The 14,278-nt window shown below is 40.4% G+C and overlaps 1 protein-coding gene across 3 annotated transcripts in view; it reads left to right on the top strand.

Annotated features, from left to right (window-relative positions):
* The window catches only part of GRM1 (glutamate metabotropic receptor 1), a 460,907-nt gene extending 448,981 nt beyond the window's left edge, over positions 1 to 11,926 (top strand). The window contains exon 8 of one of the 3 annotated variants that reach the window (XM_033235141.1): positions 8,209 to 11,926. In XM_033235141.1, coding sequence (XP_033091032.1) covers positions 8,209 to 9,133 — 925 coding nt within the window. In that variant the 3' untranslated portion in view covers positions 9,134 to 11,926. Of the gene's footprint in view, positions 1 to 636; positions 716 to 8,208 lie in introns of those variants that run through there. The other 2 variants (XM_033235142.1, XM_033235143.1) reach the window with 2 other exon arrangements.
* The last annotated feature ends 2,352 nt before the right edge of the window (positions 11,927 to 14,278 follow it).

Raw genomic sequence — 14,278 nt, 5'->3', positions numbered from 1 at the left:
AGAGGACAGATTATCCTAGGTGCTGTATAGGGAGACATCCAATTAGGGAATGAGATGATATTCTTCCCTAGTACAGATTCTTCCAGTCTCGACAGGTGGGTCTCTTGCTGCTCCCCATCTCTCTACCATTGGACACTTTCTGTCTTGTGAATGCCAAGAGATAAGTGTGACTTTATATGAAGTGACAACAATGCATTCATGATGCCATAATATGCAGGAAAATTAAGAGTGCAATTAAGTCACAGTGTCAGACAAACTCTTGCACTTCCTTTAAGAGGGGTAGAGGGCGGGAAGAATCAGCCTACATCAAAGTGAGTATAGGTGAAGTCCACTGCCACCAGGGATAAAGAAAGGTGTCAACAGTGGAGGGAAAGAGCAAACCTGGGATAGACACACACACAGAGAGCAAAAAAACATCTGCCACTTGGAAAGAGATACACCCCACAGACATGGCTTTGTGAAATAGCCTGGCAATAAGAAACAGCCAGGCAGAGCGGAGACCATACATGAAATGGAGGTGGAGGCAATACAGAGCAAGGCTCAGGGCCAGGCACTGCCTGAGTGGTGGACTTGCCATATCTGTACACATGTATAACCCCCTCGCTCACTGGGTGTCTTTTTCTTTTCAATCTTCAGGAAGAGGCAGCCAGAATTCTCGCCCACCAGCCAATGTCCGTCGGCACATGTGCAGCTTTGAAAACCCCCACACTGCAGTGAATGTGTAAGAGAAGCTGCATGGAAAATCTAGTGTTTTGCCCCTTGCTTTCTCTCTCCTGGGTTTTTCCACTTTCTAACATGGAAACAGATGTGGTGCATGCCATCAGAATGAAGAATTCATTTACGTGCGATGGTTTGCACGACTGCCTTAAATTTATCGTCCATCGTTCTTAAAAGGACACTGTCAAGTTGTTCATTTAGTCTTTTTGCTGTTTTATGTTTTGATGCACTATTTTTTTTTTTCTGATTCTGGAGATTCACTTTTGTTTGTGACTCCCACTCACAAGCTCGAAAGTGAATTTTCCCCCTTCAGAAATTTGTCAGCTTCTCCTTGGCAAACAGAGCTCTTTCTTTTCTTTTCTTTTTTTGCCTTTTTGTGGTTGCACAAATGTTTGAAATGATGCTGTCTTCACTAAAGTAAAAGTCATAGCTTGAATTTATGGAAGAGTTCTATCATGTCAGTTTGCAGGGGTGGGTGCCAACATGAGCCTCTGCTGGGTGCCTCCCACGCCCTGGGGAGCACAAAACAAAAGTTTTGTGTGTCCCACAAAAAGTATACTTTACAAAAAGGAAAAGTAGTCATTTTCCTAACATTATGAGTGATTTTTATCAGATTTCCTCGTCTGATAAAAACGATGCATGTTTGGTCCCATTTTTGACCTTTAGATTTTGACAGTGTCTTTTTAAGTTAACAGAAGAACATAGACCATGTTCAGTTCGTTGTGCACGGAGTCTGTGGTCATTTTCAGCTGTTCCTTTACAGCCCTTCAAACTCCTGGGAGAGTCAAAGGTACACATTCCTGCAGCAGGAGGGAGTCCACTGATGAGGTGCCTGTGGCTTGAATAGCTCTTCAGATGAGAAGAGCCCGATTTGTTCAATTGTCTGCTACTGAACCTGGCCATGGAGACTGGTGAATAGGGCCATAGCATCTCTTCCCTTCACTCAGTGGAGTGCACTGGGAAGTCTGTTGTCTGCCTTTCTGCTTTTCCTTATACAAGCCCAAATAGAAAGAGTGTGGTCTCCACCAAATCATATTGATTCTTAGAGGAATAAATGCGGTAGTCCTGCTGGTGTTCCAGGTAGTAACTGAGAGGCATCTGTACATCTAGGCCAGAGCCACTCTACTGTGGCTGAATTCTCTGTAATTCTCCCAAGCTCAGAAGGCACTGAGTGTTTCTTGCATCATGGGGTGAGTCTAACCAAGGACACAGCAAGGAGATTCTAATTGTGAGAGCTGCTGGCTGCCTGTCAAAAAGGATTGATGGGAATGGGTAGATGTGCTTGTCTTATCATGACAGCAGGGCCAGAGAGAGAGGAGAGTTGACTGACATTTTGTGACTAAAAGCAAAAGTAAAAGCTGAATGTGGCACCTCCCTGGTGGGTGACAGAAAATAAATTAACAATCAGCAAAGCTAACAGACTGGCCATTAAGAACTTTCAGAATAGGATCTATTCAAACTTTCCTTCTTCAGACCATAAAGGATTAGGAAGAGATAAGTAGGTTTAAATCAGTGCACCATAGACTAAACTAAGACTGGATATTTTTAGCCATGGTTGTTCCTGTTAAATTTTTTTTTTAAAGATATGTTCTCCTGTGACCTTCAGTTCCCACTGTTTTTGTGAATAGGCAAGGCAAAGAGATTAGTGATGATGGAAATAAAACTGCCTACTGGACCATTATGATCTGTCTAGATCTATCCTACTCCTGAGAAATAATCCCAACAGAGCAATGCAGCTGTAATTTTTATTGCAATTAGAAAATCGGCAAATTTTCCAGTTGCAGGAAATATGGCAGTTGCATTTCTTTGTTGGGAAATTGGCAAATTGGAAAATTTATCAGTTTTCCCATTTCCCAGGGTAAATTGTGAGAACTCCAGGTAGAGGCGAGGAGCATCAACATCTCTTACTATTAAGAGATTGTTTCTGGTAGCATAAAGCATAGAAGAAATAATAATGTTTTGATCTGAAGTTCCTTTAAAGGGAGCATAATTTACATTCATCTATAATTCCTGAAGAAATATAATCATATTTGTTCTACCTCTGCTAAAGCAATGCCATGGTACCAACATGTTGTCTTAAACAGACTTGGGTACAAGAATTTCTTAGATCAGCCATTAATCATGATTACATTGGACCAAAGACCATTCAAAATATACTTGGAAAAATTTTAGTATTCATCAGAATTCTATTCTTTAATATGAAATAAATTGAGCAATTTTCTCGGGAGGGTGGAGCCTCTATCCAGACAAAGTTTATGGTGCCTTCCATACTTTACTGAATTTGATTAGGTAATTTTATCTCTGAATGTCTTTTTCTTTATTGATCAAATGAAGAAAGCACAGGTCTTAATAAAGGCAAACTGATTTTCTTTCTATTGTATTTTATCTGGTGTCATATAACTTGAGGATGTAGGATGTAATTGATCTAAACATCCTAAAAGAAGAACTACATATTTAGACTTTGTGATATTCTCTAATTTCAGCAAGCCAATGGCTCTCTGACTAGCTTAAGATGAAGGTAGAATTAAAGGGGAAAAGGCTACGCTTCACAATACTATTTAAGATGTAATATCAACAGAAACTACCAAGTTCTCATGTAATTAGAAAGCACACTCAGAGATTCTCTACCTTATAGCCAGTGGGGAGTCAAAAAGATGAGAAATTGTAATTATGTTCAGATAGGCCCCCAAGTTTGAGAATACATTCTAAATGTGCAGACTTTTCTGGAAGGCTTACAAGAAGTGGAGCTGGAGTCAGTGGGAGTCCTTTGTATTGACGACAAACTTGGGGTTGCCTGGGAAAACAGAAGTCTGATTCAACTGGTGTCAAATAGTTCTTAGGCCTGAGATTCTACGAGACCTACTTCTCAAGCTGCACTGGGGTACCAGAGGGCTGATGAATGTGAAGTTGAACTATTTGGACAGTTGTATTTCCAGCATTCCTTTGGGAAAGTTTTGGTGGGGTCAGAACCTCCCCTTCCTTGACAGGCCTCCTATTCTAGCTGTAGCTGCAGGAGCCAGAGCAGAACTGCCCCGAAGCCTGTGCCTTTTGATATTTTTTCTTGATGAACCAATTCTCTCCTTGCTGGGACTCGATGGTGTTTTCTGTTTCCATTTTCACTTTCAGAGAAAACAAGGGCTACCCTCCTTGGGTTCCAAAGAATGAGCCTCTTTCTTATGAGAAGGTCTTGCATTATCTGTGGGCTTTCTGGATACTGTCCTTATATCTGTTGTGAAGCTATTAAGCCTAGAGGCAAAGACTTGATTTGGACATAAAAAAGACAGGTGTTGTGTAAGCTTCCTCTTCAGGCAGCTTGTGCAGGAGGCTTCCCTCCTGATGATCTCAAACACCCACCCACTGTTGTTCCCATTTTAAACCTCTCTGGATCAGAGAACAGTGTACTCTGCAGATGTAACTAGTACTTACTGAAACAAATAAAACAGACAGGATCACTGAATGCCAAAGATACACTAATCTGTTTACACCACCCACTCTCAACTCTCAAGAGTGCTGTAAATATTAGGTTTTCTGTTTGGGGGATTGCGATAGTTATCTAATGAAAGAAAAACCAAAGCAAGATCCTGAACCTGTTGTTGCTGGAACTGCAGCCTCAGGCCTGCCCAGATGTCCACACGGTAACTATACATTATTCTATACATTCTGTAGGCCTAACGGTGTTTTCCTTCAATTGAGCCACCTGAGATATTTACTCTAAATGCTGCTGCATTTGATCTTCAAATATGAGATTGTTTTAGGTCTCAGGTCTGTCTTTTGAAGTTTGAGCAAAAGGTTCGGGTGCTTTGTAACAATTATGTGGTGTTTTCTAAACCAGATTGCTTTTCCTGAGATTAGGAGGCCAAATAAAATTAAACAATAGAAGGAGGAAGCTGGTGGCATAAGCAGAAACAATTAAAGTTATCTGGGATTAAATAAATATCATTTTGCAGGGTAATATTGTATTTTTATAATGTGTTTACTCTTTTTTGATATAAAGGGATTTGATTTTATATATTTTTCTGTTCTTAATATCACAGTAGTTGGTTCCCAGCCTTTTCAAATAACATACTCTCTTTTCTCACCAAAACAGTTCTTAAGCCTTCACCTGAATCTATTATTACTAAATGTACCTCTATTCATGGCCATTTGAATACGGAACAAAATAAAAGCTTCCCAGAATTTAGTTACACATGTATTGAATAGCACACTTTATTATAACAGCATCCACATACATTTAAAAACAGCAGTGCGTTGTCTACAAATACATAATATTTATTCAGTCTAAAAACAATGCTTAATGCAGGTATAGATACATGGACCTTTCAGATTATCTATGGACCACAGGTAAGAAATAACTCATCCCAAAGGACCAAAGTTTATACTCAGTGCTGCAATGTCTATGAGATGATACATTCCTTCTCCTATCTTTGGTTTTTAAAAAGCAATTTGTTTTGTCCTTGAAAAAAAGATTATGCTAATTTTGTTAATCTGATAAATGCCCTGAGGTGTGAGATCTGTTTCCTAATTAGATAGTACTTTACAGCAAATCTAGAGCAAGACTGAGGGGAACGACAGTTACCAATTTTGAAGGCCATAGTGAAAATGTCCCATCTCAACAATAAAAATTGGATTTAATTAAAACAGAACTAAATTATGATTATATCTGTCTGCAACATGATTAATAATACTGTTAACTTATGGGTGCTTTTGATTTAAAAAGAGGCCAGCATAGAACCTATGGACAATGAGGAAAACAGCCCATGTGAATGAGTGGGATCACCTTAGGGCTTTCCAGGAAACAAGCTATCTTTTTGCTATTATGTGTGGAAACTAAGGGACAGCTAAGCCTGCTGGTTGAATTAGAGGCAGACTAGCTCTCAAGGGACCTGTTTTTTTTTGTTGTTGTTGTTTTTATTTTTATTTTTATTATTATTATTTTTAACACACACACACACAACTAAATAGATACAGGATAACATTTTGTTTAAGCATTTTTCTGGTAAACATTAAGAAGGCATTTCCTAACGCGTATTAAGAAGTAGGAAGGTGGGGAAGGAAACATTTTTTTTTTCTTTTTTTTCTAATTTTTTTTTTTATTATTATACTTTAAATTCTAGGGTACATGTGCACAATGCGCAGGTTTGTTACATATGTATACCTGTGCCATGTTGGTGTGCTGCACCCATCAGCTTGTCATTACCCATTAACTCATCATTTACATCAGGTATAACTCCCAGTGCAATCCCTCCCCCCTCCCCCCCCATGATAGGCCCCGGTGTGTGATGTTCCCCTTCCCGAGTCCAAGTGATCTCACTGTTCAGTTCTCCCCTATGAGTGAGAACATGCGGTGCTTGGTTTTCTGTTCTTGCGATAGTTTGCTGAGAATGATGGTTTCATTTTTTTCATTGCAATTTAAAATGATGCAAATCATTGAGTTGGATGTTGTATATAGTACGGCATTCTTAAGGAGGGCAAATAAGTTTTATATTTGCCTTTCTAGAAGAGGCATATTGAATGCATAAAGACAAAGTGTGTATAGTGGTAGATGAGGGGGTTGTTGAGAAATATTAAGTGAGGGATGAGCTTACCTAGAGTTTTAAGCTCAGAACAACAACTGTGGATTCTGGCAGTGATTCTGGCTGGCTGGTTGACTACCTGTTCTTGCCAGGGACACCCCTGGCCTGTTCTTTAGTTTGTTCACTTCAGAAAAGACTCAGCTATTCCAACAACATAGTGTGGAAGTCAATGAGTCAATTTTTTAAAACTTTACAAGTACTTATACAGTCTCAGATAAAGTGTAAAGCATATATTTGAAAGAAATATTAACTTTGATATAATAGAGATGACCTTATTTTCCTAGAAAATTAAAAATGCAGTGTAGGTTATCAGATATATGGAGGAACTACCTATTTCCCAAATAATGAGGTCAACACTTTTAACTGTTTTATCTATTTTAAAGCCTTTATATCCAAAATTTTCTATAATCAATATCAGACTTTTACACTCATGTGTACTTATCTGTCTCACTTTACATTTCAAGAGTATAAAATATGAAATGTCAAAACATTGCCTTCATCATAAATGGTGCTCACATATAATTTTTGAAGTATTCGTTCTTGTATTCTCAAGATGATTAAATAAACCATTATTTAAACTACTAATCATTTCCTACATTTTTTCAAACAAAAACTAGAATATAGTCTATTTCACCTCCACTTCAAAAAAAAAAGTTCATTTTCATATTCCTTTTAATGTCACACATGTGTTATTATTATGCTACTTTCTCTGTCATTTTACTGAGTACAGAGAAAAAGCAAACTTCTTAAAAAAAAAAGAAACAATTATTTCCTGATTTAAGGATTACCACTGTTGTTATTAATAGAAGGCTATGGTAAGGTACCACCGTATGCTAAAAGTTATATAGAAAAGAAGCTAAGTCCAGAAGTAAGATCAGAGTTATTACAATAGGACAGAATTTGGGGTGTATGCCACAGTACATGTCATTATTTTCTTATTCAGGGAGAAATTCCATATCCCTGGTTTTCTGTGGGTGCCAAGAAGATGAGAGTTGATACGGCTGGGAGACCGCTGGCACCCTAAGACTTTCTTCACCAAGGCTCAATGTGTAGATGTCTTTGTCTCAGTAACCGCTGCTTTGTCTCAATCATAATCTTGTTCCTAATGTTCCTAGTGTGAAAATCCCAAATTAGCTGCTGTGAATCAGGGCCTTTATGTGAATTGTGATCCACTGTATGTGTGAGAAATTATGCGTTGAAATGTTTTTTTTAAAAATCAAAAGCTACGAAGCTCATAAATTGACCATAAGTCCGAGTTTTTCTGTCATCTGCTTTTTTATGTTCCTTATAGGTACCCTGTGTGATCACGCCACCCTGGTCATGGGAAATACTTGCATATGAGAATGGGCAACTGAGAGGATCTATTTTATAATCCCACAACACAACGAGAGTAGCTTTGTATGTGGTTCTTAATTTGTCCCAAGGACAATAGCCATTATTTTGGTTGTTCATATGTAACTAAGATTTTTTTTTTAAAAAGTTTTCCTCCATCAGTTGGGAGTTTTTCAAAAGTGTGTGTGTGTGTGTGTGTGTGTGTGGTGTGTGTGTGTGTCAGAGAGAGACAGAGAGGGAGAGGGAGAGAGCACAAGGGAGAAAAAGAGCTTTGTGAAATCTTAGACCTAAATGAAAATAGCTATTTATACAACAAACTGGCTTTTCTCCTCAACAACTTTTCTCAGGGTCAATATTTCCTTCCTTGGCTCAGGATGGAATCACTGGCTGCAGCTCCAGTGTCATCCCGTGGTAACTACAGCTTTTGGTGTTCCTTTTGTAAGAAGAGGTATGGGGTGCTGGAGCAAAGTCCTACAGCAGAGACAGCAGTTAAATTACATTGAGCCAGATTTGCATATGTTTTTATGTATTTTATCCCGTGCGCATGATCTATCTGCAAATAAATCCATCTCTATTTTATTCATAGTTCTAATGGCAAGTCTGTGTCATGGTCTGAACCAGGTGGAGGACAGGTGTCCAAGGGACAGCACATGTGGCACCGCCTCTCTGTGCACGTGAAGACTAATGAGACGGCCTGCAACCAAACAGCCGTCATCAAGCCCCTCACTAAAAGTTACCAAGGCTCTGGCAAGAGCCTTACCTTTTCAGATACCAGCACCAAGACCCTTTACAACGTGGAGGAGGAGGAGGATGCCCAGCCGGTTCGCTTTAGCCCTCCTGGCAGCCCTTCCATGGTGGTGCACAGGCGCGTGCCAAGCGCGGCGACCACTCCGCCTCTGCCGCCCCACCTGACCTCAGAGGAGACTCCCCTCTTCCTGGCTGACCCAGCCCTCCCCAAGGGCTTGCCCCCTCCTCTCCAGCAGCAGCAGCAGCCTCCTCCACAGCAGAAATCGCTAATGGACCAGTTCCAGGGAGTGGTCAGCAACTTCAGCACTGTGATCCCGGATTTTCACGCGGTGCTGGCAGGCCCCGGGGGTCCCGGGAACGGGCTGCGGTCCCTGTACCCGCCCCCGCCACCCCCGCAGCACCTGCAGATGCTGCCGCTGCAGCTGAGCACCTTCGAGGAGGAGCTGGTCTCCCCGCCCGCGGACGACGACGACGACAGCGAGAGGTTTAAGCTCCTCCAGGAGTACGTGTATGAGCACGAGCGGGAAGGGAACACGGAAGAAGACGAACTGGAAGAGGAGGAGGAGGACCTGCAGGCGGCCAGCAAACTGACTCCGGAGGATTCGCCTGCGCTGACGCCCCCGTCGCCTTTTCGCGACTCGGTGGCCTCGGGCAGCTCGGTGCCCAGCTCCCCCGTGTCGGAGTCGGTGCTCTGCACCCCTCCCAACGTGTCCTACGCCTCCGTCATTCTGCGGGACTACAAGCAAAGCTCTTCCACCCTGTAGAGGGGAAGAGTCCACATAGAAAAGCAAGACAAGCCAGAGAGCTCCTACACCTCCAAAGATGTGCGAACAGCTAGGGGGAGAAACCTGGGAGTGGGGGACCTCGCCGGGAGGAGAGGAGGAGACCTCTGCTGCTGCTGCCGCCTTAAGTAAGAAGAGAGGGAAGGACACCAAGCAAAAAATGCTCCAGGTCAGGATTCGGATTCTTGAATTACTCAAAGCCTTCTCTGGAAAGAAAGGGAATTCTGACAAAGCACAATTCCGTATGGTATATAACTTTTATCACAAATCAATAATAATGACATCACAAACATAATCTCCTCTTTTGCACAATTGTGCATAGATATATATATGCCCACACACACTGGGCCATGCTTGCTAAGGAACAGCCTACGTGGACATGCCAGTCGGATCATGAGTTCGCCTGATGGCATTCGGAGTGAGTTGGTGGAGCCGGACAGAGCAGGTGCGCGGAGGGGAAGGGCCCAGGCCAGACCCATCCCAAAGGGATGATGGGATGATGGGACAGCAGCTCCTTGCTCAGAAACCCTTCTCTCCCCTGGGCTGACTAGACTCCTCATCTTCAGGAGACTCAGGAACGGAGCTGCACAGGGGTCTCTCTTCATCCACTGCTAAATCCATCTAGTGCCAGCTTTGAGACTGCACTTGAAGAAAGGTGCATGGATCCCCTGCTGCTCTGCGGATGTCCTTTATTTAGGAAAACAGGAATAAGAGCAAAATTATCACCAAAAAGTGCTTCATCAGGCGTGCTACAGGAGGAAGGAGCTAGAAATAGGACAGTCCATCAGCATGGGACTTTGAAAAAAAAACCACATGATCAGCTTCTCATGTTCCATATTCACTTATTGGCGATTTGGGGAAAAGGCCAGAAGAAGAGATTATTTCGAGAGTGGTGGGAACCCTTTTGTGGATTAACTTGTGTTTGTGCCAAACGGGCTTTCCATTGACCTTCAATTAAAGAACAAACCATGTGGCAAAATTGTTACCCTTCCACTTACTGTAGCAAATAATACCTATCAGTTGAACTTTTAAGATGCGTATATGTACAATTTGGTGCCATTATTTCTCCTACGTATTACAGAAACAAATCCATCTTTGAATCTAATGATGTACTCATAGCAACTATTACTGGTTTAAATGACAAATAATTCTATCCTATTGTCACTGAAGTCCTTGTAACTAGCGAGTGAATGTGTTCCTGTGTCCTTGCATATGTGCGATCGTAAAATTTGTGCAAAGTAATGTCAAATTGACCTGTCAATGTCAACCTAGTAGTCAATCTAACTGCAATTAGAAATTGTCTTTTGAATATACTATATATATTTTTATGTTCCAATAATGTTTTATACATCATTGTCATCAATATCTACAGAAGCTCTTTGAAGGTTTGAATACTATAGCTCAATGTTTTCATATGCGGCTTGGATAGACATTTTTCTTCTAAGATGGAACTTATTTTTCAGATATTTTCTGATGTGGAGACATGTTATTAATGAAGTGGTTTGAAAATTTTGTTATATTAAAAGTGCACAAAAACTGAGAGTGAAAATAAACGGTACATTTTATAAGCTTGCACACATTATTAAAACATAAGATTGAACAAAGCATTTAGATTATTCCAGGTTATATTAGGTTTTTTTTTTTAAGATTTTCCACAGCTATTTGAGCGTCTAACATACAGTAACATCTAACTCAGCTCATAATTTGTAAAATCTTTATCAATCACATTTTGCCTTCTTTTAATTTTTATGTTCATGGACTTTTATTCCTGTGTCTTTGCTGTCATAACTTTTTGTTTCTGTTATTTGCTGTTGTGTAATATCCACTGACATGTAATCCACTTATTCCATCTTTACCATCCCTTTTTATCCCCAATAAAAGGATTTTTCTTGCTGTTTTGATTTCTTCTATTATTTGTGGAATGAATTCAACCCCCCTTAAATATCTTTGTTTATGCCTTATGTTCAGTCACATTTTAATATGCTTCCTTCATATTGAAGCTGCTGATTTCTCAGCCAAAAATCATCTTAGAATCCTTAAATATCCACTGCATCATTTGTTCAGAATTTAACATCCACTCCAATGTTGGAGGCTTGTATTTCTTATACTTCTACTGCCAAGTTTAGTCAGTTCCACACCAAGAATGAAGTGCATTTCCTTTAAAAATGATTTTAAAACACCTTTATTATAAAGATCTCATGACCAAGATGTGGACTTCGGTTCCATGTTTTCATTGTAAGAAAGCAGACAAGAAAATCAATGGCTCCAGTGATTAATAGATGGGTTTTTAGTAATTGACAAATTCATGAGGGAAAGCATATGATCTCTATTAGTGAATCATGTTTATTTTTTACTCTTAATGCCACTAATATACATCTCTAATATCACAGGGCTTGTGCATTCAGATTTTTTAAAAATTAGAATAGATAAGGAAAACAACTTATATTCAAGTATAAGATGATATTAGGTTGGTCTAAGATATTTGGTGAACATGTTCATTCAACTGTGATCACTTTATTACTCTGAATGCCTATGATTATCGTGATTACGGGGTCTCCTGAATAAATAGAGTATTAGTCCTTATGTCATCATTGTTCAAAATTGGAGACGTACACATACATACCCTATACCAAGAGGGCCGAAACTCTTCACCTTAATGTATGTGCTGATACAAGTTGTTCAGCTTCTTGTAAATGTGTTTTCCTTTGGCTTGTTACTGCCTTTTGTCAAATAATCTTGATACCGCTGTATAATAAATATTTTCTATTTATTAAATGTGTATGTTCTTTCTCTGTAGTCTGTGAGAGTTATAATAATAGAAATAGACCAGTAGAAGAAGCAATTCCAAGGTTTTGATTTGACTCAGAACATGTCCTCTGGGTGAAAGCTGGAGAATGCCACACAAGATCTACAGATCAAGTAGGTGAGAAGTACAATTTGACCATGAAGAAGTGGTACCTCATGTTATAGCAGTTTTAAATGAACTCCAAAATTAAAATTTGCAGTGCCCTTGGCAGATATTGTCATTCATCTTTTTGATGAGGGTGTGAGGCTGAACAAACTCCTGGCATTCTAGTGGAGCTCTGGGGGCAAAGGCATCCAATGGTCCCAGCTTTGTTTTATTCACACCCTGCAAGGCTTTTCTTTCCATGGTTCACACTTTAGGGGGACCTTGTTTCCAATCTTACTGTTTCTCTTCTGTTCACCCTAAGTTCTACTCCTCTACATTTCAACAGACACTTCATTGGTTCCCAAACAAAGAAGGCTCTGTTATTCACATTTTCTGCTATGAGATTCCTGCAAAATAAGGCATTTCCCAAGTATCACTTGAAAAGAGAATGTGGTGGTACAAGGACCACACCATGAGATTTGTCATGCGTTTTGTTGGCAGGAGCAAGCACCACACAGGAAGTCTAATGTTGAAGAACCACAGACAGGGGCTGGGACACCAGAGGTTTCTTCAATGTGCCTAAAAGATGGAATAATAAATTATGAAATGTTTGTGTCTCAAGAGGAAAAGTCATAGGAGAGAGAATGAGAAAAATAGGAAAGAAAAATGATAGAGAAGAAAAAGAAAAAGTTGAAGATCCGTAGTCCAAAGACATAGCCAAATGTCATGGTAGGTCACAAAGGACTCCATTTGGGAGAGTCCAGAAGCTTTCCTTAGACCATATGGAAGGCATTTGGAGAGGCAAGGATTAGGGTCCAGATGCCATAAATGATGTATGAGTAACTGCCCCATGATTTCTACAGAGAATGCCCTGTGAAGGAATCAAAGAGAAGGGAAGCAACACTTTTATAACCTGCTGTGTTCCAGCCACTGTGTGCTAGGTTCTTTGAATTCATTCTCATTTAATCTTTCCATTACTGCTGTCATATAGAAACTTTAGATAACTGAACTAACGCACCTCAAATTTCTCAGCTAGTAAGTAGCCCAGCAGGGCTTCCATCCTCATTTTCATCCAATATAGAGCCTGTTAATCCATGTTCCTCTCCAGAGCCCAGGGAAGAATGAAGGACGTGGTTCCTTTGTGCTTGGGATCAATTTTTCTTTCTGATTTCTGAGTTCAGGGCAAAGCACATATTCAATAAAGATTTGTTGAGAAAGTATTATAGAAAATGAATGTTATAATACCATATAGTTTTCCCAGCTCAATTCCCTGAAGATTTATTCCAAGATCCTTATGGGGTCCAGAGCTCTATATTTCCACCTACTAATTCTAACTCTGCCAGCTGGAACAACACATGCTTTCACCATGAAAAGCAAGCTCTCCTTTCAGCATCAGAAAGAGCTGGCCCATGGACAGCAGGTCCCCCTTTCCTACAGAGTCCATTGAGTCCAACCAGAGATCAGTGTTGGGTGTGGAAGACAGCGTCCTCTGCAGAAGAACTGCAGGTAAGACATAAACTACTGAAGTGGGACACCAGTTTAAGTGAGGGCAACATAAATCACCCATGGGAAAATTAGGGGCAGGTTTCCTTTCTTAAAGAAGTATCTGTCTTCAGACATAGGCAAACAAAACCAGTTATCAGTAGTTGGAGAAACATGAGGGAGAGGAAGAGCTTAGGTAGGGACTTGAACTAGTAACACCAGAAACATGAGGGAGAGGAAGAGCTTAGGTAGGGACTTGAACTAATAACACCAGAAACCTTTATTTTGGGCTTGATTTTCCCAGGGCAGCCTCAGAAGAAAGACTTATTAGTTAATAAACAAGAGAAATGAAGCTTAAGAATGAAGATCACAAAAACTGAAAAGGAAAATAGTGTCAGAGGCTTAGAGTTGGAAGTAAACTTAAAAGTCATTTAAAACAAACTTTCACCCTGTTTAGGATTCCATTCTCCTGTGTTCTGTTCCTCTTCCTAGACAGCGAGAAGCCACCATTGATAGGTTGGACTGGGTACAGGGCCAACTACCTGCACTTGCTGTGCCAAAGGAGAAGGCAGAGAGCCTTAGACACTGGGAGAAGAGTCCAAAACTACTTTGTTAAACCATAATGCTGGTCAGAGAGCAGAACTCAGGCCCAAATCCAGAATGGAGGCATGACAGGAACCAGGGAATCTACAAGGAAAAGCATCAAGGCAGGCAACAGGGTGGTAGGCTATGAAATTCTGCAGATAAAATGCTGT

The sequence above is a fragment of the Trachypithecus francoisi genome, unplaced genomic scaffold, assembly GCF_009764315.1.
Source record: "Trachypithecus francoisi isolate TF-2019V2 unplaced genomic scaffold, Tfra_2.0 Lachesis_group15, whole genome shotgun sequence".
NCBI classification, from domain to species: domain Eukaryota; kingdom Metazoa; phylum Chordata; class Mammalia; order Primates; family Cercopithecidae; genus Trachypithecus; species Trachypithecus francoisi.
This window is presented reverse-complemented; position numbering and strand designations above follow the sequence as displayed.